At 50.2% G+C, this 26,232-nt stretch overlaps 1 protein-coding gene and 1 pseudogene across 1 annotated transcript; both read right to left on the bottom strand.

The window, feature by feature from the left end:
• Positions 1-1,716: 1,716 nt before the first annotated feature.
• LOC116823039 (cytoskeleton-associated protein 5 pseudogene) lies at positions 1,717-6,775 on the bottom strand (annotated as a pseudogene).
• Positions 6,776-23,778: 17,003 nt separating this feature from the next.
• Positions 23,779-25,773, bottom strand: SST (somatostatin). The gene is made up of 2 exons (XM_032777367.2): positions 25,541-25,773; positions 23,779-24,267 (listed from the first exon to the last, which is right to left on the bottom strand). Exons 1-2 carry the CDS (start codon positions 25,676-25,678, stop codon positions 24,055-24,057), a joined length of 351 nt encoding a protein of 116 aa, XP_032633258.1. The 5' UTR covers positions 25,679-25,773; the 3' UTR covers positions 23,779-24,054.
• Positions 25,774-26,232: the final 459 nt, after the last annotated feature.

Genomic DNA, 26,232 nt, shown 5'->3' with positions numbered 1-26,232 from the left:
AGTGGGCAATAGAGACTGAACTGCCGGTCATCCCCTGTTGTGGTCCCTCCAGGACAGGGTGGGGGAAATGTTTACTGGCTACTCTGTGGCCACAGAACCTACTTTGGTCTACAAGTTCATCAGGCGGGCACCTCCCACCTGCCTGAGATCTCCAGGATGATAGTTACGCTGAACCAGAGCAGTGGCCCATCTCATCCTGTGTTGTCAGCAGGATCGGCCCTAGACCAAATGGCGCCCCAGGCAAGGAGCGTCTTCGGCACCCCCTCCGCCCCCCCTTTGTTAAACTTTTGAATGCCTTATTTTTTATGCATTTGTAGCCCATTTCATAAACTTGCTGTATGATTTGCATGCATGATTTATCCCTGACATCTAAGGTGATAATTTGCATGCTAGGATCTGTAAATCTGTATTTATATCTCACTGATTGATTGGTGACATCCTGACCCTTATATACCCACAAAGGCCTGGCTGACAACATCTAGCAGATCCAAGGAAAATGTAGTTCCATGGAAGGTTCCATGAGATTCTGTAAAGGTCCAGAACATTCTAGGAGGTTAGTGAAAATGAATCGACATATGGAATACCTGAAACATGTTACTGCAAATGTTCTATTTTCCCATTTGTTACTAACAAACAAAACAGCACCCCTGACCCAGCACCCTACCAAGCCCGGCATCCCAGGTGGTCACCTGGGTCTCTTGGCCCTAAATCTGGCCATGGTTGTAAGGATTGGAAGTAGGGGGAAGGACTGTTGTTGGCCAGACCGTAAAGTGGAGGTATCAGCATAGCTTGCTTGCAGGGTCTCACTGGTACATTTCCAGTTACACTTTGAGTTGTTTGTTTCCTTTTTACCAAAACAGGAACCATTTTTATTCTGGCTGGCTGCTCCGTATCATCCCTCTTGACTTGCAATGACATGATTAGGGCACCTCAGCCGGCAGCATATCCGTGGTCAAGGAGTAGATTGAACGGAGCCTTTGATCGGGTTGACTCACAAAGCCCAGTCCAGCCCTGACTCTCTGCCCGCACAACCCAAAGGCAAACATGTGTGGGTATGAAATTCTGCAGGGCCATGTAAATCAAGGCACCATTTTGCCTGGAACCTTCCTGAGAGCTTCTCAAGAGACTAGAAATCAGTAACCACTCCCAGCAGCTTCAGAAGTCCATCTGGAACCTCCCCCTAGAACGCAGTTATGGAACAACCTCGCCTATAGGGGAAGTTCCTTCCAAGTTACCCTGTCAGTTACAGGTTGGTCTGTCTCTCTAGGGATGCACTCGATTGTAATGGCTATCTGCTGTGCTCCTGCTATTTACTGTCATAAAAAACTAAGCAAAAAATCAGCAAGTCAGAGCAGCTGTTAGAATCTGCTCACGTTGTGGGGAGCGAAAACCTTGGTGCCCTGAGAACAGCATTCCCCCCTTGTTCCTTACTGCTGTGTGCCCCCAGCTCTCCTGCTTACTGTCCCCTTCCTACCTCCCCACCTAAATCCACGCTTAACTGAAGGCCTAAATGAGGCCACTCTAAACCAGGAAGACTTCTAGTTGAGTCAGTGAAAGCTGCCCCCGGCCCACAAGCCATTCACTGGCAACTGCTCTATATTTGTCTTTTTATTGTGTGTTCCCAGCATGTGTGGTGGCTGATGGGGAAGAGAAAGAAAAGAGCTGGTTGGTGCCGAAGCCAGCGGAGAAACTCAGCAGGATGCCAGGTCTGGGTTACTATTTTAGCTCCTGGATCTTCACATACCGGGGGAGTTTGCTGCTCTGCTTGTCTGGGGAGACATGAGCCAGGGGGTCTTTGGGCTTTGAAGGTCGCCGGGGGCGGGGGAGCTGGCTGCAGGATTTTGTGCCGCTACATTGATGGCTCATCAATTTCAGCCTGTCTAGGCAGAGAGATGGCCCCACCACATCCCCATTTGTATGCTCTTCTGGGGAGGAGGCTGTCCAAGCGGGATGGGGAGCCAGAGTCTGAAAGGACATCCCTGTGCCAGGCAGAAGGTGCTGTTTGCCCTCTCGCTCCATGCCCATCACTGCCAGGCCATGCCTTACATAGCTGCGGAAGAGGAGAGAGAAGTTTTCCAGGAGAGGCTCCAAGTCCACATCGGGGCATTTCTTCTTGTATTCATACAGCTCCTCCAGACCCTCTCTAGTGTTCTCTTTGGAGCCAATCTTCTTAAAGATGTCTGCTAACATGTCATTGACTTTGCCCATTATAGCCTTGTCGGCTGCATGACAGACCCCCTGACCAGAATCTGTATCAGTCTTGTTGGCAGCCTGCATGGTGGAGAGCCTCATCGCCTGGCACAGGTGAGCCTCCAGCTCTGACTCCCCCTTGTTCTGTATCATGGTGAGGTGGTCCAGAATCTCAGGCCCCATCAGCCTGCTCAGGGAGTGCAGTAGAGTTTTCAGAGCTATCTGGGGGAACTGGCTTGTGCATTGCTTCAGTTTCTCCTGGGGTAGCGCCTTCATGAAGAGGTGGATGTCCAATAGGATCTGGTCCAGGTTGACTGTGCCGATTGTTCGAGGGAGAAGCTGCGTGATTCTCCACAGACACTTGGCCACCAGCTCGGGGAAATTAGGAGGGCCGGCTGCAGCCGTGAGGCTATCCTGCAGCAAGGCGAGCAAGGCGCTAAAGATTCTGGTCTGGTCAGACTGCTCCAGCACCTTTTTCATTAGGAGATTGATGGACTGGATGACCTCTTGCCCTTCTTCCAGGTCCTCCACCAGAGAATCCAGCATTAAGGTGATGAGACCGTGGAACAGGTCCTTCAACACCCCAGTGGAGGCCTCCCGGGCCAGGTTCTCCGTCTGGAACAGCAGCATCATGTTGCGAATGATGCAGCCATACAGCTGAATTACTTGGTCCTTCCCCAGTTTCTCCTCCCCCACCTGCAGCCTGTGGATGTACCGGAGCTGCCGCAAGGTGGCTATGAGGAACTGGTTGATGTGGCCAGACATGGCTTCTGCCTTGTCCTCCTGCTTCAGGATCTCATCGATCTGCGCCAGAGCCTGGATGATGGTGTCAACGTCGCCACTGGCCACGTGGTGGATAATGAAGTTGATGGTGGAGGCGACGTTGCTGTGCATGCCGTTAGGGTGCAGGGAGACAGCATGGGGCTGGGGCTCAGGGATTTCACCTGGCTGAGTGGTGCCATCCAGTTTGGGACTCTTGCACTGGAGATAATCCTGCACATTCTCAGGCTCCTCTACATCCAGCTGGAATGCCTGGGGATCTGTCTGCCTCGTCTCCATGTCTGCTCCTGTGCTGTGGGCGTGACTGGGTTTGGAGGGCGTGCCCTCTGCTGTTCCCATGCTGTTATTAGCACTTGCACTCAGAGCATGTGGCGGTCTTTCCGTGGCCTGTTTGTCCAGAGAAGCATCTGGCCTGTTGGCTGCCTGTTCCATACTCTCTTCTAGCATCCTCATGTGTTTCTCTGACAGATTCCCAATCAGCTTGAGCACCCCTTCCCCATGCACGTGGTGAGCGGTCACTATGATGTTCAAGGCAGCACTGCAGATGGCATTGTTTTGGTCTCCGATGAAGGCAGATATCACCTTGAAGGCTTTGCCAGGGTTCGGCTGGCACACTTCCATGCCATAGGCTTTGACTAAATATCCCAGCTCAGCGAGGCATTCTGCCTGCTGCTTGGCGTTCTTGGACCTGGCTCCTTCCATGATGAAGTTGAACGTCTTCCTGGCTGGATAGACCAAGTAGACCCTCTTCAAAACAGCATGCACCTCCCTGAGGAGAACCTCTTTTGTCTCCCCCATCTTCATGACCAGGTAGGGGAGGAAAGAAGCTGCCTCATGCTCAGTCAGTTGATATCTCTCCCGGCTCAGCAAGGAGAACAGCAGCTTGAGATACTCCAGGCTCTTTGTCAGAACCCAGGTGTTGTTGTCAAAGAACCGCAGGGTGACCCACTTCAGGATCAGGTCCAGGCAGCTGATGAGGCCGTCCTTCTCCCTCTCCATGTGCTTGACCAGGATGGCCAACGCTTTGATGTGGTGCTGGAAGTTGGAGTGAAACATCTCCTCCTGCAGCCAGTTGGATACACAGCTGCACATCTGAGCCTTCAACTGCTCTGCGTACTTGTTGCTGGGGGCAGTGAAGTTCCACCTCAGCACCTTCCACCCTCTCTCGTCCTTTGCCCTCTGCTCTTTCCCTTTGGGGACAGTGATAAAAATAGGACCAAGCTTGTTGCCACCATCCTTCAGACTGGTTTTTATTTGCACCTTACCCCCCTCTGGCAAGCCTTTGACTTTCAGGGTAGCCGCTCCTAATGTGGCTTCTTTGGGTCCAGGCTTCTGCTCCAGGGCACTGCTGGACACTGAGTCTCCAGAAGGGGTTGGGGAAGAAGAGGCTGATGCCAGGCGGAATGTAGCTGAGGCTGAGGTGAAGGCCGGGATGGCTGTGCCCCTTTGCAGCCTGTTAGGCAACTTAGCAGGAACAGTGGGCTTGGCTGGAGGGTTGGCTTTGGCTGTCTCCAGCATGGACATTATGTGGTCCTTGGTAGTCGGCTTCAGTTGGTGAGTGGCTTCGGCCATTTCCTCAAATCCGAGGTGCATCAAGAAGAAGGGCAGGGCTTCCTGGGCTGCCTTGCTCACGTCGCCATTGCAATCTCCCAGGCAGGCGTAGAGGTGAGGTACACCCCGCAGCAGATCTGAGGGGGCAGAACGGAGAGCAGGCAGCTTCTCAGCCAGCCAGCCCAGCAGCTCTTGCCTTTGGAAAGGGTTTTCCTCTCTCAGCTCCTCGGAAGAGTCCTCCCCTTCCAGCCAGTCCTTTGTGCCTATCTGCTCAGCCCAGGCATTTACAGCCATGAGGGCTGAGGCTCGCACATTGATCTTGCTGTCCCTGAAGATGGCAACCAGGGGGATGCCCAGCTCCCTCACGTGCTGCTTGATGCTTGGGCCCATGGCGGTGGCCAGTCGCTGGAAGATTCTCAGGGTCTGCTGCACCAGGACTGTGTTGGGGTCCTGGAGACAAGCCCTCAGGGCAGCTGGGAGGTCTCCCACATTCGGCTGGATGAGGCTGGCGTTGCTGAGAATACCCGCCACCTCATCCAGGCCCTCCTTCTGGATCCTCCAGCTCTTGTCCTGCAGCTTCGACACCAGCGCTGAGGTGATCCTGTCGCTGATATCCACAGCCTCAGTCTTGCCCTGGTCCTGGGGGTCCTCTCCCTTCTCCTGATCCCCGCTCCCCCTACAGTGCTTGGAGCTGCCCCTGGTGGGCGCAGGTGGGCTCTGTCCTTTCATCTTCTCCATCTCGGCATCAATCTGTGAGAGAAGGGGCAGCATCTCGCCCTCGAAGAACGCTCTCAGAGAGGCTCCCACGTACAGAGAAATGGTCGCCAGCAGGACAAAAGCCGAGGCCCGTACATCCGGGTGACCATCAGCAAGGGCAGCCTTTATGGTACTGACCAAGGCCTTCACCTCCATCCCAGTGAAGCCAAACTCTGTAATGGCATTCGCCAGCCAGTTCAGGGCTTCTGCCTGGGTCCTGGGCTGGGTCTGGGAGAAAGCCAATGTTGTGACTTTGCCGGCTGTCCACGGCAGCGCACAGGCCTCTGCGATCGCTGTCAGGGCTCCTTTGGCGTCGCTGCTGCAGATCACGTCGCCCACCTTCCCCACCACACCGGCCAAGACGACCTGAGCTGACGTTCTGGAAAAGTTTCCCTTCTGGGCAATCAGGGTGATGATGTGAAGCTTTTTCTGCATCACTGGGAGTTTGGTTTCCTCCCAGCCATGATCCTTCTCCAGCAGCCTCACCAAGGCCTGGCAGGGCATTTTGTTCTTCTCTGTTTCTTCCACAGCCTTCTGAAATGCCTCCATGCCGGAAAACCTCTCCTTCCAGTTGCTGCTGGCCAGCTGTTGGATGCAGGAGGCCGGAAGGACAGCTGCCGCCACTTCTTCACATGATTCTTCTGAGAGCTCAAGTTCAAACATGTTGCTTGGCACTGACCTTTGTTGACTTTGGGTGCCAGAACCTCCTGCACCATCGGTTCCCAGGTGGCTGACCAAGCTGAGTGACAAGAGCTTCCAAATGAGCTGCAGAGGGTCTTTCTGATGTCCTTCCCCCCTGCAGCTGCTGGAGGAGCTGCTGATGTTCCAGCAGCACCGTTGGATTCCTGGTGATCATCTGCTGCTCCTGCTTGTGAGAGCTGATGAGCTCACTGCCTTGGGTCTGACGACTGCAGGTCATTGTGACATCATCCACCCATGTTTAGCCCCGAGAAGAGAAGGCCAAGGGTGGGGACATGGTAACAATCTTCAGATATGTAAGAAACTATTCTAAAGAGGATGGTGATCAAACATGCTCCATGTCCATTGAGGTAAGATAAGGAAGAATCAGCTTAGTTCGCAGCAAGGGAGATTTAGGTTAGAAATTAGGAAAAGCTTTCTAACTCTAGGGTAATGAAGTACTGGACCCAGTGAGCTAGGGATGCTGTGGAATCCCCATAGAGAGGGCTGACCAGGAAGAAAAGCAGAGCTACTTGATCTTAGCCAAAAGGCCGAGAAGCGATCGCAGAGGCCTGTGCGCTGCCGTGGACAGCCGGCAAAGTCACATAAAGGCTGCCCTTGCTGATGGTCACCCGGATGTACGGGCCTCGGCTTTTGTCCTGCTGGCGACCATTTCTCTGTACGTGACAGCCTCTCTGAGAGCATTCTTCGAGGGCGAGATGCTGCCCCTTCTCTCACAGATTGATGCCGAGATGGAGAAGATGAAGGTAAGCCTGGTTCTCCCTGAGATCCTAGACAGCGCGTTGTCGGAGCAAACCATTTGGTGATCTGGGTTGACAGGGCCCAGGGAAACTGACAGAAAGGGACTAGCTGCTCAGAGACAAGCCCAGAGCAGATGTGTATAGGTGCTACTGACACACCTGCAGATCAGCCTGGTTCTGAAGTTCATCATTTCCAGGATTTTTTTTTTGGACTCAACCCCCCGTAGAAAGGGTAAGATTTTAGGGGGCCCCGTAGCTTTCCAGCTATGGCACAACCCCAAATCTGTGAGGGATGATGCACCCGCAATGGGGTGAATTGTGCCCAGACAAACCACAAGGAGACACCACCTCGACAACCCAGCTATGCCACCATTGGAGGTTTTTATGAACAAGTTAGACAAACACCTGTCAAGGATGGTCGAGGGGGCTTCGTTGGTCCTGCCTCAGTGAAAAAGGGGATGGACTGGATGACTTCTTGAAGTCCCTTCCATCCCAACAGTTCTATGATTCTATAAGACCTACGTAGACAGTCAAAGTCAGTCAGATCAGAGAGAGAGAACGATCGGCCCTTGAGAGACTTTCTCAAGGTAATCGAGGGCAGTTGCACACAGCAATGGAGAGCTGCTAGGTGCTAGCTAAGATCAACAATCAGGAAAAGGCATTTCAAAAATTCATGGGGTTTTAAAGGTGTGGATGGGAGGGCGGGGTTTCCGGTCTCCATGGCCCCTAAGCAGTGGAGTTCACAATTATGACCAGAGCAGTCAGTGAGGGGCATTGTTGGATAGCTGCTGGAGGACTGTTAGGTCGACATAGCTAACTCATTGTCTACATCCATACTGGGTTGACCTCAGCACATGGACCATGGCTCAGTGCCGCTCAGGGAGGTGGCGTTACTATGTTGGCATCATGGAGAGCTTATACTGAGGGGAGACAGATTTGAGTGTAGACACAGACACAACTAGATTAGATCGACCTAACTTTGTAATGCCCATAGTGAATCAGGAGCAGAAGCAGGAGTAAAATGCAGGGGTTCTTGGCTCTCTGTTCTGTGCTTAGTCTGCTAGACAATGCTGCCTCTTTGGGGTTGGGAAGGAATTTCTCTCCGAGGCATAGTTCTTTACAGGGACCTTGTGGGATTGTCACCTTCCCCTGTAGAACTAAGCTGAGATCATAGAATCATAGAATCTCAGGGTTGGAAGGGACCTCAGGAGGTCATCTAGTCCAACCTGCTGCTCAAAGCAGGACAAATCCCCAGCTAAATCATCCTAGCCAGGGCTTTGTCAGGGATCACCCATTAGGATCAGGTACAAATGGATTGGGGGTGAGGAAGGCTAATGCCACCCTTCACTATGTTCCTATGATTATGCAATTGCAACTAAAGCAATATTAGTGGTGCAGGGTCAAAGTGAGGTGCAAACCCTCCTGTGCCTGAATAGGACTGTTTCTGTACGTTGTTATGGAGGGAAAGTGGCAGTGGGTAGAGAGCGCAGAACTGAAAGGAATCAGAAAGGGTAATCGAGCATGACTGCTTGTCCCTGGCCTAAAGAAAACAGATAGACCTCAGGGAGGGAGATGGGGATGGTCAATTCAAAAGCAGCAGCAGATGGACAAAAACCATCTGAGTTTAAACTGGAGAAAGAAGGGAAAGTGATCATTACCAATTAACAATCACTATTGAGTAGTCCTCTATTGCTCTAGAGGAATGATACTTTGCACTTACCTCTATTCATCTGAAAATCCATCTTCAAAATGTTGCCTCCACAGGACCCCAGTCTTAGGAAGAATGCCTGTTTGCCTTGAGTCTGAGATGGACTAAGGAACAATCCTCCTGGAAATCCGGTTCCAAGCCAGGTTTTATGACAGAGCAGCACTTTCGTTTTTATCTTTTGTCCTGGAGGGGATTTAATTGTCTGCTCGTCACCCAAGGTGAGCTTGTAGACTCTGCATTTAATTCTGTGTGGTTGATGGGTCCTGACTTTCATCTCCCTTGTGCCAAAGCTGCTGTAACGGTGATGACTGCAGTGGAGCCGTGCCTGCATTTGTTGTGAAGCCCCGAAGAGACCCTTTGGCAGGCAGGTGCTGGAGATATGCAACCAACCAGAATTAAAAACCTTAGTTTTCACTAAGTACTTACTCAGCTAGTCAACTTTGCCATTACCCGGGGTATTAAAGAAGCAAACAAGACTTCATGACCTGGCCCAAAGTACTCCTGCTGCTAACCAAAAACAGCTGGATTGTAACCAGCATCTGTGCCCCATATCTATCTCATTAGTGAATCTAGTACATGTGAGCATCATCACATTCCCCATCTGCCCTGGCCTCCTCTGTGCAGCCACACAATAGATACAGCATGGGCAGGAGCAGCACAAATTCTCCCTTCTTTCCCCGTCCCCAAAACAGCCCCCTCCTGCCCCCGAGGAAGTCTCAGTGGATCATTTAATCCTTGGCCTCTGTTCTTAGAATAGCGCCCTTTGCCATGTGAGCACTCAGCTTGAGGACCCGCCTTCCCTGAAGGGGGCCACTGAACTATCACAGGTGAACTCCCGTTGGTTGCTCCCAAGCTGAATTATTGCTTGAGGTCTGAAATGGTCGGGAATAATAATTGTGTAACGGCAGTGCTAAAGGCTCAGGCCTTGGTCAGGGCCTCACTGTGCTAAAACACAGTGAGAGACAGTCCCTGGTCCATGAAAGTTATACATTAAATGGTCTGTTCCTTTTACCAGTGCCAGGAAAAACAAATACACACACGCATGCACACCCCCCCACACACACACCTTGTCTTCTTTCCATGTGTTTCTTCAGTTTTCCATCACAAGACGTGACAAAGTCCCATCAGAGCCCCTGTCTTACATCTACAGCTTGTTTTAGTAGAAACATCCAACTCCGTGGGGAGGAAACGCCATGTTGTGCTCGCTCCATGGCTAAAAAGATATCTTGGTTGGTTTAAACGATCTTCTGTTGGCATCTGAGTTGGGCTTTTTAACGGGCCGTAGTGTATGCTCCTCACCCCTCCTCTGGCTCGGCTGCACTGGCTGGTACAGAAGCGGATGAGGGACAGACAGCAAACCCTTATCGCAACCTACCCCTCCTTACACATAAGACACATTTTAGAAGTCCAGTGCAGCCAGTGGTTCTAAATGCCCCTGGGCCTTGCCTTAAAGAATCATAACAGCTGCAACACAGCAGCACCTGGGCATAGAAAGGGGAAGATTCTTTTCACCCTCTCTCACTTTGCGCTCCTCCCCAGGGGCAGTCAGGAGAGGAAGGATGGTCCCGTGCTTAAGTCTGTGATCTGGAAGTAAGGACACCCAGGCAGAGTTCCCAGCTCTACAGCAGACTCTGTGCTGTTCTTCTCAATAAGGCATTTAGGTACTGATTATGTTGATTTTCATCAAACCTGACCCAGCTCTCTAGCAGTACCGCAGCCAGACCATGCTGCTCACTGCAGCCTGACTGCTGCAGTCCAGAGCCCTGCCTCCCAAACTGGAAAGTGACCTTTGGCCTCTGCAGCCACCTCCACATCCTCACCCCACCATGCCAACTACGCCGCACCAGCCGACTGGCTGACCCTGGGAGAGTTATCTGGGTCTCAGCTCCTTTCTGTGCAATGGGTATGAGAATTATCCCTGTCTCCAACCCTTTGTCTTGGGGCAGGGACTGTCTTGCCGTCTGTGGCTCTGTGCAGTGTCTAGCACACCGGAGCCCTGAGCTGATTGGTTGCCTAAAGGTGTTATCATAATACAGACAGTCGGGGGCACATCTCCTAATTCTGTGCTTTTGAGCTCTTTCTGCTAGGTCTTCAGGGCCCATAAAAGCAAATGCCTCATTCTCGGGCATGTGCTCCATTCAGTGATGCTAATGCATGAAGGAGGAAGTAGACAAATGAGGCCCAGTTAATTTACAAGATGCCAAAGATGTGCGGGTCATGGTGGATAATCAGCTGAACATGTGCTCCCAGTGAGACACTGTGGCCAAAAAGGCTAATATGATCCTGGGATGCATAAACTGGGGAATCTTGATTAGGAGTGGAGAGGTGATTTCACCTTTGTATTTGGCACTGGTGCAACTGCTGAGGAATACCTTGTCCAGTTCTGCTGTTCCCAATTCACAAAGGAGGTTGATAAATTGCAGAGGGTCCAGAGAAGAGTCACGAGAATGATTAAAAGATGAGAAAACCTGCCTTGTAGTGATAGACTCAAAGAGATCCATCTCTTTATCTTAGCAAAGAGAAGGTTAAGGAATTACATCTGTAAGTATCTACATGGGGAACAAACATTTAATCATAGGCTCTTCAGTCCATCAGAGAAGGGTAAAACACGATCAGAGGGCTGAAAGTTGAAGCTAGATGAATTCAGACTAGAAATAAGGTGCACATTTTTGGCAGCGAGGGTAAATTAATCCTTGGAAAAATTTACCAAGCGTCAAGGTGGATTCTGCGTCATTGACAATTTTGAAATGAAGACTGAATGTTTTTCTAGACCAGCAGTTCTCAAGCTGTGGGTCGGAAGGACCCCAAAGTGGGTCGCCAGGGCTGGCTTAGACTTGCTGTGGCCCAGGGCCGAAGCCAAAGCCAAGGGCTTCAGCCCTGGACAGCAGGGCTCAGGTTGCAGGCCTCTGCCTGGGGCTGAAGCCCTTGGCTTGAGCTTCAGCTTTGGCCAGTCTGCCCACAGCGGTGAGGCTCGGGCTTTGCCCGCCCCCTACCCGGGGCAGTGGGGCTTGAATGGGCTCAGGCCTCGATCCCCCCTCCTGGGGCCGTGGAGTACTTTTTGTTGAAGTTTAAGACCCGCTGTTCTAGAAGATCTGCTCTAGGGATTAATGTGGGGCAGGTCTCTGGCCTGTGCTCTGCAGCTGGTCACACTAGAGGATCACAATGGTCCCTTCTGGCCTTGGAATCCAGGAATGTCAGCCTGCCTAAGGACACTGAGTGGGGAGAAGATCACATAGGAAAGGACTGGAGCAGCTGGGAAAGGAATATTATGTTTGCGCTGCTAGGAGGGAATCACAAACCACGAAGAGTAACCAAGAAAACCCAGAGGTAAAGCTACGACCCCAAAACCTTGGGAGAGTGAGTCTCTTTTCAACCGAAAGCACTGAAATGTCTCAACATTTTGTAAAACTCAGCACCAAGGATGAAAATCAGATTTCACTGGGACTCTAGCAAGAGCCTGCCCAGGCATCTGTCCCAGTACTACGGCTGGATCTGAATGACGGTTTTAGCTCGGTGACACGGCTGCACCAGGGGCTGTAGGGAGCGGGTGGCTTCTGGAGTAGTCATTAGGCAGCTGGATGCTTCTCCATTCTGCTTTGTCCCTGTGGCTAACCAGATGACCTAGGCAGTGACTGAAGCAGCTGCAGGAAAGAGGGTTGACGCACCATCAGTGATGGAAGCCTGGCTTGGAATCAAATGGACTGCGCCCCAGAATAATGTTGCCAGCTGCAGGGCTTGGCTGAGGTTGAGGAACAGGCTTTTCTTCTCCATGGTGGATGTGCCACAGTCCCAGGGCCTAAATGGGGAAAGAGGCCCCCATTGTGTGAACCTGAAGACAAACCATGGTTTGCATCCTGTCTGGTGTAATCTTGGCTGGCTGTTCAGTGAGTCAAGAGGGTGAGCCCTGGATAAAGGGGCATGTGGAGGAGAGGTCACGGACATCCACCCACGCTCCTGCAGTCACCCTCCCAGTTGGCATGAACTGGTCTTCTTATTGGCAAATTCAGTAGAGATTTCCCCGGCGGTGGAATGGGCAATGGAGACTCAACTTCCCTGTGGCTGCTTAGTCACTCCACAGTGATAAGAAGCCTAGTTGGAGGGCAGCTTTGGGGGGAACTCAGACTGCTGCCACCCGGACTGTACCCATTCCATGATCAAACAGAGGATTCCTGTTCCAGGGCCGTGAATGCCGCACCTTTCTTCAGCACTAAATTCATTGAGACACTCTTGCAGCCTGGTGCAGGTCACAACAGTGCTGAGGTAGCTGTAAGTTGCAGGCAGGGCCAGTTCCAGGCACCAGCGCAGGAAGCAGGTGCTTCAGGCGGCCAATGGAAGGGGGCGGCACATCCAGGTCTTCAGTGGCGGGTCCCTCAGTCCCTCCAGAGGGAAGGACCAGCTGCTGAATTACCACCGAAGAATGAAGCGGCATGGTAGAGCAGCCACTTAAGTGCTGTCGATCGCGGCTTCTTCTTTTTTTTCCCCCCTCTTCACCGCTTGGGGTGGCAAAAAAGCTAGAGCCAGCCCTGGTTTCAGTGAGGATCAAGTTAGTCCCCAGCTGCCCTGGGGATCCAGTGGATGCAATGTCCCCAAATCACAGTTGAATCTACCCTTCTGTCTGTGCCTTTGTTCTCTTTGAGTTCCTCATTTCATAAGGGACCCTAGTCAAATGTGTTTTGTCAGCCAGGGCCACCCAGAGGATTCCGGGGGCCTGGGGTCTTAGGCGGTGGGGGGCCCCCACTTTGGCAGTAATTCGGCGGTGGGGGGCCCTTCCGTTCCAGGACCCGCTGCGGGTCTCCAGGGCACTTTGGTGATGGGTTCCGGAATGGAAGGGCCCCCCCGCTACCGAATTACCACCGAAGACCCAGCTGGAATTCGGCGGCGGATCCCACTTCGGCAGTAATTCGCCGGTGGGGGGTCCTTCCACTCCGGAGCGAGAGGACCCCCCCCCACCAGCAAAGACTGGGAGCGGAGGAAGCTCTGGGGCCCCGGGCCCCACAAGAGTTTTCTGGGGCCCCCAGAGCGAGTGAAAGACCCTGCTCCAGAGGCCCCGAAAAACACTCGTGAGGGCCCCTGCGGGGCCGGGGCCTGGGACAAATTGCCCCTCTTGCCCCTGCGCTCTGGGCAGCTCTGTTGTCAGCTGAATCAGCTGCAGGACCAAGAAAAACAATACAAGGGTGGATTTGTTCACCAACTGACCTAAGGGACCTTGGTACAATGCATGGGCAGGTCTGAGTTCTGTGTGCACAAGAAAGAGCCGGCTAGGTCTAAGTACAACCCTCCCGTTTGGAACCTGCATGTCAATATCCTGTTCTATGAATGGTTGACGCACAAAATGCCCCTTGATCTTGAGTCTAAAAATCGCTCCAAGGAAGTCACTATCTCTGTCCAAATAAATGATTCTAAATAACTTATTCTAGGAAACGGCATTTAGCATTTGTCATGGGATAATAAGTGATTCATAGATGTTTTTTCTCTCTACAGTGTTGGTTAAGGGCACTGCATTATTCTGGCTGAGTGAAAAGCTCTCAGAGAATCTGAAGTGTGTTGGGATGGGAAAGTAAGTGCAAGTCCTTTTATTGCGGGTGCATAACCTTTCCAGCCGTCACTCACACACCCTCCTGCTTTAGTCTAGGAGAACTAGGGAGGAGTCCTGCAGTTAAATGCCTCTTGCAACATGCCTCTTTGGGGCTGGTTCTGGTAGGCACTCTGTGCCTCAACTCCTGTGGATGGGCTGAGGGGGCTCAACCCCTCCCAGGAGGCGCTCAGCACCTTGCAGACTCCAGCTCCACAAAATGGCATTTGAGGGTGCTCCGCTCCTGCCAGAAGGCACAGAGAACCCTGCAGAATCAACCCCCCAAAGCTCCTTGGTGAAGGAAGAATACCACATAGGACTGGGAAGCAGAGATACAGCTGTATGTGTCTGTAGGTTAGAGCAGCCCCCAGGTTGCTATAATTTACACTGGGGGCCCACAAGATCCAGGGAAGAGGAAAGGTGACATAGAACCACCTGCTACAAGCCTACGCTGGCTGAACCCAAGAATCGGGGCCATTGCTCTGTTCTGAATACTCTAGTCCATGCATGGGAGTCTGATTCGCCTCTGGGCCATGCTGACTGGCAGAAACGGCCCTCTGCTCTATAACTTTTGGACATCCACAATGCACAGCCACATACTGGCACAGAAATGATTTTCTTGGGTGTGGAAAAGACCAGGGTTTCTCCTGGGGCTTCTTATGACTATGGAAAAAGTCGAAGACAGTTCAACCCAGGTTATGCTTTATTTGAAAGCGGATGTGAGGAGTGCAAGAAATGAAACTAAGAAAATTGGGAGTGACCTCAGAATCCAGGGCTCCAGGGGTTTATGGAACTGGGGGCTCATGATCTGACTGACGTGATACTCGGTAATTACTAAGCAGTTCTGTTTGGGATGTGCAGGATTGAATAGAATCCAGCTCCCTCCCTCTTAGCTTGGCAGGGCTAACTGAGGTACAAAGCGGCAGAGAGCCGTAATTTATTCAGCGAAGGCAGCAGTGCTGAGTCTGAATTCACAGCAGGCAGAAGGCGTGCGGAGTAAGACGGTGGCAGTCACTTTTCAGAGTACAGCCACACTTTACATTTGACGCCAACATGCCTTTATTATAGCACATAGCTGGGCTATTTGCAAACTGTCTGTCGCAGTCTAGCATACAGAGCCTGGCAAAACTCCCCCTCGAACCAGTTTGCTCCTGGCATCCGAAAATCCGTGGCCTGGTTTTCAGTGCCACTGATGTTAATGGGAGTCATCAGTGCTAAGCACCTTTGAAAAAAACATCAGTAACTTTATTTTTCCAGGCCCAATCCACCCGCCTGTGGATTTTCTCAATATTTAAGACTTCAGGCTACAGCTTCCAGAGCTTTGGGTGGCTCTTCAGAGACATTTCCCGCCAATGTCTCAAATAAGCCACTGCTATGAATACACACACAGTGATCGTTCCAGCTACTGCTGGTAACACTAGCTGCAGCACGGAGCAGGTTAAAGTGACAATCAGTTGTTTGTAGATTGATGAACCAAACCGTTATCCCTCACCCCACCATCCTGCTGCATGCTCAGACTTGCCAGACAACATCACAGACTTCTCCTATGTGTATATAGATATTGGATTAGGGACTAGTGTGACCAGAAGTCCCAATTTTATAGGGACTTTCCCGATTTTGGGTTTTTTTTTCTTATATAGGCTCCTATTACCCCCCACCCCATGTCTTGATTTTTCACATTTGCTGTCTGGTCACTCTATTAGGGAGAAGGGTAGGCAGAGATGGTGTCCCTATCCTCTGTTTGCCAGAAGCTGGGAATGGGTGACAGGGATTGAATCACTTGATGATTCCCTGTTCTGTTCATTCCCTCTGGGGTACCTGGCACTGGCCACTGTCAGTAGACAGGATACTGGGCTAGACGGACCATTGGTCTGACCCAGTATGGCCCTTCTTATGTTCTTATGACCTGATCCTGCAAATCTTACTCCCATTAAATAGGCCTTATTTGTGCAAGCCAGCCCATTGCAGGAAATGTTCCTAAATTAGCGAGCTAGGTTGAAGAGGTGACCAGACTCAACCCAAAGCACTTTTCACAGCAGACAAAAGTGTACACAGTGTAAACAGCTGTAAAAATGATGACAGTAGCATCACATAAAGATTTGTCTTATAGTTAAGATGGTGGACTGGAACTCGGGAGCTTTGGGTTCAATTCCTGGCTCTCCTGGGTCTCTCACAACAGTCTCTGTTGCGATATCTAGGCTCTATGTTTCTGGTTAACTCTCTTGGGGTCTCTGTTCCCCATCTGTAGAAATGGGGATGATAACCCTTCCTAGTTCTGGGCATTTAGAATAATAAAGCTGTTGAGCGGCAGATGCCGCTCTCTTACTTTGTTGTTCTGGTACTCGTGCCTAGCACAATGGGGCATTGTCATTTGAATATAACCAGATCCCCATTTATAATAAACTAGGCGCCAAGGAATCTTATTGGCAAAATTTCACCAGCAGTCGGCTAGTGCACTCGGCGAGAGCTGAGTGAAGTGATCATGGTGGCAGTGATTTCCTGGCATTTTCTTGCCACGTGTCCTTGGGAGACCACATTTGACATTTTGATGTAAGTATGCGTCCGGGTGCACTGCACCGCTAAATGATCGGTATTATGTATTCTCATTGGACTTGAAGATTGTACGCAATCTTCTCGTTAGTGGGGCAGCGCAGATAAAGGATGTGAACCCTGGGCAGTGTTATGAACTTAGGGAGAAACTCTACTTAACAGTGGGCCGCAGGCACCAAAAGAATGAGATTTTTAGGACAGTGTCAAGTTATATTTGCCTGGGTTAGTCTCTGGGGATTAGGTTATGGCAAACATGGTCTGCCTGTTGGAAGCTAGACAAGCCTGAGCAAGGTGAACCATTGTCTGCCTATTTGCCGTGTCCCGAGGAAAGAGAAGAAGATCAAAGACACAAGCAAGACCTCCACGAAGAGTCCAGACGGGAAGCTATTCCATAGCAGAGTGCTAGTTCCTCGAGGCTAGGCTCGTATATGAACACTGGTGAAGAACATAGAAAGCCCCTGGATGGGGTTTGGAGACTAGACCGCTCGCTAGAGCCTCTTGCGAGTCTGGCAGGGGGATAACTCTGGTGATGCCTTATTAGTATGCGTCGTAGTGTTTTATTGTTGTAATAGGTTTTTCTCGTGTAATACTTTCACTTTAAGAATAAATGTGCTTGCTTAGAAAGAGCTGTGTGGTAAACATAATAACCGCTGAATGACAAATCATGGAGTTTCATAGCCTTTGAAAGAGAAAGCAAAGCGCAAGACACTGGCTGTTTAGGCAGTCTGGCTTGCTGGGCATATCAACAGGGTAGGCAGGAAACTGTGCAACCTGGAAGACCCCCAGTCAGCAAAAGGCAGAGATGGGAGTCTCCACACAATAGAGGTGGTGGCTGAGGAGCCAAAACCCAGCCCTTGGTGTCCCAACAGATGGGGAATTCAGGTACAGTTGCCCTGAACTGTTGCAATCTGTCTCTCTGAGACAAGGAAAACTTAACATGCCTCCTCTAGAATAGGTATTCTGAGGTTACGCAGACCCCACACTACGGTATGAAGCCAGCAGCATCCATAAAAGCTTGGGCTGCTGCAGACGAAATCGTACATTTGTGGCTACTGCTTGGGATCTGCCATAGCATTAGAAGAACAGCCATACTGGTCAGCACCAAAGGTCCATCCAGCCCAGTATCCTGTCTTCTGACAGTGGCCAATGCCAGGTGCCAGAGGGAGTGAATCCAACAGGTAATGATCAAGTGAATCTCTCTCCTGGGGCCATCACATCCCCATCTTCCACCCTCTACAACTCGACCCTTCTGAAACAAAAAAACAAGAGGCTAGGGACACCATTCCTTACTCATCCTGGCCTAAAGCCATTAAACAGACTTAACCTCCATGAATTTTTTTATCCCCCGTTCTCTTTTAAAGCTGTGATAGTCCCAGGTTAAGCCTTCACAACCTCCTCAGGTAAAGCCAAAGTTCCACAAGTTGACTGTTTTAAAAAAAAAAACAAGTGACTGTGCGCTATGTGGAGAAGAGCTTCCTTTTATTTGTTTTAAACCTGCTACCTATTAAATTCATTTGGTGACCCCTAGTCCTTATATTATGGGACAACAAGTAAATAACTTTTCCTTATTTAGTTTCTCTACATCACTCATGATTTTTTATAGACCTCTATCCTAGCTCTTTAATCTCTCTTCATATGGGGATCCATTCCAAACCCCTAATCATTTAAGTATCAAGAGGGGTAGCCGTGTTAGTCTGGATCTATAAAAGCAGCAGAGATCCTGTGGCACGTTATAGACTAAACAGACGGTTTTGGAGCGTGAGCTTTCATGGGTGAAATACCCACTCGTCAGATGCAGGGTACACTAACCTGTGTCTCGACGAAGTGGGTATTCACCACGAAAGCTCACGCTCCAAACACGTCTGTTAGTGCTATAAGGTGCCACAGGATTCTCTGCTAATCATTTTAGTTGCTGTTCTCTGAACTTTTCTAGTGCCAGTAAATCTTTTTTGAGATGAGGAGACCAATCTGTATGCTGTATTCAAGATGTGGGTGTACCATAGATTTATAGAAGGAAAATAAGATACTCCCGTCTTATTTTCTTATCCTCTTTTTAAAAAAAAAAAATGATTCCTAACATCCTTGTTTGCTTTTTTGACCGCCTCTGCGCCTGCGTGGACGTCTTCAGAAATATCGCATGATGACTCCAAGATCTTTTTCCTGATTCGTTGTAGTTAAATTAGCCACCATCATATTGTATGTATAGTTGGGGTTATTTTTCCAATGTGCATTACTTTACATTTATCCACATTAAATTTCATTTGCCATTTTGTTGCCCAATCACTTAGTTTTGTGAGATCTTTTTGAAGTTCTTCATAGTCTGCTTTGGACTTAACTATCGTGAGCAGTTTAGTATCATCTGCAAACTTTGCCACCTCACTGTTTACCCCTTTCTCCAGATCATTTATGAAAAGTTGAATAGGATTGGTCCTTAGGACTGACCCTTGGGGACGTCATTGTTACCTCTCCATTCTGAGAATTTATCATTTATTCCTACCCTTTGTTCCCTATCTTTTAATCCAGTTCTCATCCATGGAAAGGACCTTCCCTCTTATCCCATGACAACTTAATTTACGTAACAGCCTTTGGTGAGGGACCCTTGTCAAAGGCTTTCTGGAAATCCAAGTACACTATGTCCACTGGATCCTCCTTGTCCACATGTTTGCTGATCCCTTCAAAGAACTTCTAATAGATTAGTAAGACACAATTTCCTTTACAGAAACCATGTTGACTTTTGCCCAACAATTTATGTTTTTCTGTGTGTCTGACAATTTTATTCTTTACTATTGTTTCAACTAATTTGCCCGGTACTGATGTTAGACTTACTGTCTGTAATTGCTGGGATCACCTCTAGAGCCTTTTTAAATATTGGAGTTACATTAGCTATCTTCCAATCATTGGGCTCAGAAGCCGATTTAAAGGACAGGTTACAAACCATAGTTAATAGTTCTGCAACTTCACCTTTGAATTCTTTCAGAACTCTTGGGTGAATGACATCCTGGTCCCAATGCAACTTGTTACTGTTAAGTTTATCAATTAATTCCAAATCTCCTCTAGTGACACTTCAGTCTATGACAGTTCCTCAGATTTGTCACCTACAAAAGCCGGCTCAGGTTTGAGAATCTCCCTACATCCTCAGCCGTGAAGACTGAAGCAAAGAATCCATTTAGTTTCTCCACAATGACTATATCATCTTTAAGTGCTCCTTTTGTATCTCGATCATCAAGGGGCCCCACTGGTTGTTTAGCAGGCTTCCTGCTTCTGATGTACTTAAAAAACATTTTGTTATCACCTTTGGAGTTTTTGGCCAGCCTTTCTTCAAACTCCTCTTTGGCTTTTCTTATTACATTTTTACAGTTAATTTGGCAGTGTTTATGTTCTTTTCTATTTACCTCACTAGGATTTGACTTCCACTTTTTAAAAGATGCCTTTTTATCTCTCACTGCTTCTTTTACATGGTTGTTAAACCACGGTGACTCTTTTTTAGGTCTTTTACTGTGTTTTTTTAATTTGAGGTATACATTTACATTAGCCTCTATTATGGTGTCTTTGAAAAGCATCCATGCAGCTTGCAGGGATTTCACTTTAGTCACTGTACCTTTTCATTTCTGTTTAACTAACCACCTCATTTTCCCCCACAGTTCCCTTTACAGAAATTAAAAGTCACAGTGTTGGGCTGTTGAGGTGTTCTTCCCACCACAGGGATGTTAAATGTTATATATTATTTGTAACAGCTTCACTCCAATGATCAGCAACGTGACCCTGCATCGAAAAGCACTGGCTGAGCCTGGTGACCAAAACAGAAAATACAGGCAAGTAGCCATCCATTTATATGCCATGAAATAGAGGCACCGAGAATGAAACTATCTGAGCCTGAAGCGTCTCCTTTAAATTCCTGTAGCTCCGGCCTGATGGCTGTCTCATCACTGAATAATTAGCTTGTTTTCAGTTTCTACTGAGATACCAGTGACAAGCCAGAAGGTGGAGAGTCTGCGGCTGAAGACGGCCCCCTTCCATTGGGGAATACAATGGTGTTCATTTGGGCAGCCAGTTCCTGCAGCCACTGGACCCATTCTCTCCCCCCATCGATTTTAGGTAAGTCATCGGTCCTCATCACCATATTATCTGAGCACCTCACAGGCTCTAATGCATTCATTCTCAAACCAGCCCAGGCACGTAGGAAAATATGATCATTTCCATTTTATGGATGGGGAAATGGAGGCAGGGAGACTCAGAGAATTACCCAAGGTCCTGTAGGGATTCAGGGGCAAAACAGAGAACTGAACTGGGGCCTTCTACATCTGGTCCATGTTTCTTGTAAGAGAGCAGGAGAGAAAACCCAATAGTGGCCTAGGAATTCTCACCTTGGGGGCTGGGGTTTGCCTCCCCTGAACCTCCAGGATCCCTGCTTATCTTAGGGGATTCATTACAGGCCACAGCATCATCTATACAGCAGCTTCCACCTTCACAGTAGCGCTTGAGCTTCCTGGCAGTGTGGCTGTATTGGAAAGACAAACCCCTGTCACCCCTGGAACCATTCGTCCTCTGCCACACTGCATCAGGCAACGTTAACTTCTTCTTTCCCCCCTGATTTTGTGGTGGAGGTGGAGGGGGGACCTTAGCCAGCTTCCCAACCCCAGTGCCTGACAGCTCCTCTCTTCCCCAGCAAAGGCACGGGACTGGAACCCCAAACTTCAGGACTTCTGTGGAGCTGGGAGGTGTGAGTTGTAGACGATCAGATCAAAGCAATTAATTCTCCCATTTGGAGGGTGCAGGCTGCCATCCCTGCAACCCAGAGGGTGAGTACGGGGCCCTCAATCGCTGCTGCAGCCCAGCTCTCACTATAGTCAATCTGAGTTCTGCTTGAGCAAGAATGAATGGAAGCTGGGGGTGGGAGTCAGGCAGCCTATGTTCTAATCCGGACTCACCCCTCTGTGCCTGCTTCCCTTCCCAGACTTGGTCTGTTCAGGTTGGACATTTTTACTGAGTTGGGCCTGTCTGTGATTGTGGCTGTGCACAATGCCGAGCGCAGCTGGGACCCTGGTCTCAGGTGAGTGCTACTGTAGCACAAACTAGTAAGTGAGGGCTGCAGGATTTCACACCTGATGAACTGGGAGGTAATAAAATGCCATTGAGTGAAATGAAAGCCCCAGTTTTGTTGCCAATGCATCACGATCTGCCAAATGGCAATTCCAGTGGTGGAGACGCTGCTCTTGGGTACACCTGTGCCAACTGAAAATTGCTCCCTTCAAGCCAAAAAATGCCACAATCCCTTTGTATTGGCCCTGAGTCAGCAAAGCACTTGGGCAGGTACTTAAAAGTTGAGCATGTGCTGAAATGCTTGGCTGAATCAGGATCTGTAAGTGGGGTCTCACTGCACACCAAGACTCAGGTTACCCTTCAGAAATGCACTCTGACTGCTCCGGGTGACATATGATTGGTTAGTTTGTCAGCATGTTCCAAAACCTCCTCCAATGACACCTCAATCTGGGACAGTTCCTCAGATTAGTCACCTAAGTAGAATGTCTCAGATTTGGGAATCTCCCCCCACATCCTCAGCTGTGAAAACTGATGCAAAGAATTCATGTAGTTTCTCCGCAATGGCCTTATCGTCCTTGAGTGCCCCTTTGGCATCTCCATTGTCCAGTGCCCCAGTGGCTGTTTAGCAGCTTCCTGCTTCTGATGCACTTAAATAAAAAATTGCTATTACTTTTTGAGTCTTTGGCTAGCTCTTCTTCAAATTCTTTTTTGGCCTTCCTAAGTATATTTTTATGCTTCACGTGCCAGTGTTTATGCTCCTTTTTATTTTCCTCACTAGGATTTAACTTCCACTTTTTAAAGGATGCCTCTTTGCCTCTCATTGCTTCTTCTACTTGGTTATTTTGCTACAGTGGCACTTTTTGGGGTTCTCTTACTATGTTGTTTAATTCGGGGGATACATTTAAATTGAGCCTCTATTCTGGATGTCTTTAAAATGTTTTCATGCAGCTTGCAAGTATTTCACTTATTGCGCTGTACCTTTTAATTTTTGTTTAACTAACTTCTGCATTTTTGTATAGTTCCCCTTTATGAAATTAAATGCTACTGTGCTGGGCTGCTGTGGTGTTTTCCCCACCAGAGGGATGTTAAATTTAGTTATATTATGGTCACTATGACCAAATGGTCCAGCTATATTCACCTCTTGGACCAGATCCTGTGCTCCGCTTAAGACTAAATCAAGAATTGCCTCTCCTCTTGTGGGTTCCAGAACTAGCTGCTCCAAGAAGCAGTCATTTAAGGTGTCAAGAAAGCAGTTTCCAATCAGCCAGCAATTTTAAAAGAATCAGCTGCTACACGAATGTATTTTGTCTTTTCCCCAAGGGTGCAATTTGTCCTCAGAGATAAACTGCTCTCAAATGCAGGAGGACTAATATTCAGTCCTGAATCAGGAACTGGCTTGTGCCTCAAGATCTCACAAACCATCAAGGCTAGAGAGGGGAAAAGACTTTATCTCATTGGAAATGAACCCCAATCTCCTTTCCATTTAAAGAGGTCACTTCTTCCTACTCCTGGCATATCATGAAATAGTGACCCCATACCTCCATCCAGGCGTTCGAGATACAGAAAAGCAACTGTAACTCTTGTTAAAGAGGTCTGCTATTTACTAAGACATTTTCTCTTCTTTTGAGGCTTAGGTTCAGCAGTTTGGCTTTACAGAGATGCAAAAACTAACACCAATTAACCCCTTCCCCCAACTGTCCGAAAATATTGCAAAAAATAGTGTTTATTTAACATTGTTGCGTAACTAAATTGCATCCTAGTGTGGTAGAAAGGTTTCACTGGTGCTTATTTGCGATGCCGTGCGTGTAACTCAGCCATGCGGATTGCTATCACCAGTAAAGCCAGGGCTTCTTGTTACAATGCAGGGTTTCAATTTTCAAAGCAGTCACGGGGTTTAAACACACATTCCCGGACAGGTGTCTAAACCCGCTAGGCTGCTTTGAAATGTCAACCTATATGTTTTGCAGTGCGAAATTCAACTCAAGCTCCGCTCTGGAAGATAGCTACCTGTCTCTGTCCGCCACGTGGGAAGTAAAGAAAAAGACCCATCGTTTGAAGGGCTGTGTTGTAGCAGGGTTTTGCTGTACCGTGGCTGCCCTCCGCGGGAGGGAATGGGAACGGGAAAGCCGATCTCAAAGAGGCGGCTTTGTGTGTTTATTTTTATTTTTCAGTAAACCAACAACTCTAAGCGGCACCGTTTGAAACTTAAACTTTATTGCGACAAGGAACTAAAACTGGTACATGTGGGAGGACTGCAGAGCGCCTGTCGGAAAGAACTGGTCAGAAATCACAACGCAGGTACAATCGAACGGAAAGTTTTATTAAAACAAGTGGCAATCAACGCAATTATTTCGGTGGTTGTTTAAATTTCACCATAACCATGGATTGTATATTTACAGTCTTCGGCTCCTGTCATGAAGGGCTTGCTTGGGATGGGGGGGAACAGGGGCGGCGGCCGGCTCCCAAAGCTAACAGGATGTGAACGTTTTCCAGAAGAAATTCTTGCAGCCGGCTTTGCGTTCTCGGGGCGCCAAGGCGGGGTTGGCGTTAGCCGATCGCTCCAACTCCAGTCTCACTTCATCCTGCTCTGCGCCTCGGGACAGGTCCTCGGGCTCCAGGGCTTCATTTTCCGGCTGGCTGGGTTCTGAGAGCAATTCTGCCAAAAAGTACTTCGCCAGTTCCTGGGGTGGGGAGGGAGACAGAGACACCGTGAAAAGCTGGGCGCAGCTCGGTTATCTGCCTGACGGCATTTCTGCCATCCCCAGAGCATCACAGAGTGCAAGGCCCATCTCTGCAAAGCCAGCTCCAACCCACCTGGGCAGCTGCAAAGGTTTGTATGTCAACCCAGCCCAAAGCCAGGAGAGCGTCAACCCAGCGCCCCGCAGCAGAGACACCCAGTGTGGAGCGGGGGCGTGTTCCACGGGTACAGAAGGTTGAGAAGAACCCCCACCCCCATTCTCCCTGCATTCTCCTCTAATCCACCAAAGCCCCGAGACTGGCTGGGCTTCCTCTGCTTTGTAACCTCGCAGCTTGGGGCGGCGGGGGCGGTGTGCTTAGAACAGCGCTGGTCAAAGCCGGCGGATTTCAAACAGAGATGATCTGTCAAGTCTCTCTCCAGACACGCATAGAAAGCGGTGGATCGAGGCAGATGCACCCGGAGACACCTGGTCCCCGTGGGTGTTGTTCGTTGTTCCCCGGGAGCTAACACACACATCCAGCCTCTACAGCCGCCCCCGTACGGCTTGGCTGGCTGGAGCCCGCCTGGAACCCCTCGCGGAGCTGGAGGCTTTGGCAAGGGGGCTGGTTTCAGCACCCTGGAGAAATCCCACCACCACCTGGGAGCGACCCCTTCCGCCGGGTTTCTCCCTAGCACCCTGGAGAGTTCTCCCCTGTTCTGTCTGGAGGCTTTACCGCTTTCTTGCCAGGGCCACATTAACCCTGCGTTCCTTTTAACCGCCTAATGGGGACGCTAGCCCAGTGCTGCCCCATGCAACTGTTCCGAAACAGCCTCAGAACTGTTCCTTCGGTACGACGCTGGCCCATCCGCTCCCAGGGCTGCGACCCAGCTGGCAGGAGCTCTGGGCACAGCTGGAGGGATTGTCCCCCCTCCGCGCTAGATTCCCTCGCAGAGCTCCGTTTGGAAAGTGCAGGCGGGCGCATGTTGACCCCCCGCGCTCCTGCTGGCTGGTTTCGTGTGAAAGCAGCCCTGGAAAAACCCTCCCCTGCGGGGCCAGTGAAGCTCGCTTCCGTGCAGGTGAGCTGCACCTGTGCATGGGTCTGCTGCCCCCGAGAAACTCGCCCCGCCACGGCAGCAGCCAAAGCTAACGCGTTGCAGAGCCATGCCCGACCCGGCCGGGAGACAACTTGGTACCAACCGGCAAACGGCCCCGGGCTGCCGGCAGCTCGCTCGCATCCCTGCGGCTCACTCCGGGGGAAGGTGCGGGAGGGACTTACCTGTTTGCCCGCTGCCGCAGCCAGTGACTTCTGCAGGAACTGCCGGAGTCTCGGGTCCGAGGGCGCCGCGGAGACGCTGCTCACCGCCAAGGCGACGGAGAGCAAGGCTAGGGCGCACTGGAGACGGCAGGACAGCATCTTTCCGACCTGCGCCAGCAAGTCAGACAACGAACGGGAGGGGCCGGAGTGCCGCTCACTGTCTCCACTTCTCAGGCGGTGGCTGCTTCTGGGATCTCCTCCGCGCCCGACCCCCTTTTTAAACCCAGCTCCTGACGTCAAGGCGGAGGCCCCCCCTCGCCAAATGTAACCACCACTTTTACGCACCATTAGGCGCGCAGATCAATCACCCCAGGTGCTGGCGCTGACACGAGGCGAAGGGGGTTTTACTAATCCCAGGAGGCAGACGCGCTTCCTTCCCTCTGCCAAACTGGTTCGGAGTGTCCCTCGTTGTACCGGGGGCCGGGGCGGGAGAAGGTGGAGAAGGGGGGGGGGCTTTCCCAAGGAACAGCTGCGTCTCCAAAGTAACTCTGGGGGAAGATCCATGGAGGGAGGGGGGTCTCTTGATTCCTTCTCGGGGGCTCGCTAATGCTCTTTGGGAAGTTTCATTAATCCATTGGGAAGACTCAGGGAGGGAGAACTAGGAACTTACTGAAACGCTCCATGCGTCCGTTACATTTTAGTGGCAAAGTTGT

The sequence above is a fragment of the Chelonoidis abingdonii genome, chromosome 8 (genome assembly GCF_003597395.2).
Source record: "Chelonoidis abingdonii isolate Lonesome George chromosome 8, CheloAbing_2.0, whole genome shotgun sequence".
NCBI lineage: Eukaryota > Metazoa > Chordata > Testudines > Testudinidae > Chelonoidis > Chelonoidis abingdonii.
Note: the sequence above shows the minus strand (reverse complement) of the source record. Positions and strands in the feature narration are given on the sequence as shown.

Coding starts and splice junctions, on each gene's coding strand:
- SST (XM_032777367.2), bottom strand. CDS start 25,678: ATGCTGTCCTGCCGTCTCCAGTGCGCCCTAGCCTTGCTCTCCGTCGCC. Junction 24,268..25,540: donor CTGCGGCAGCGGGCAAACAG/GTAAGTCCCTCC, acceptor TCCCCACCCCAG/GAACTGGCGAAGTACTTTTT.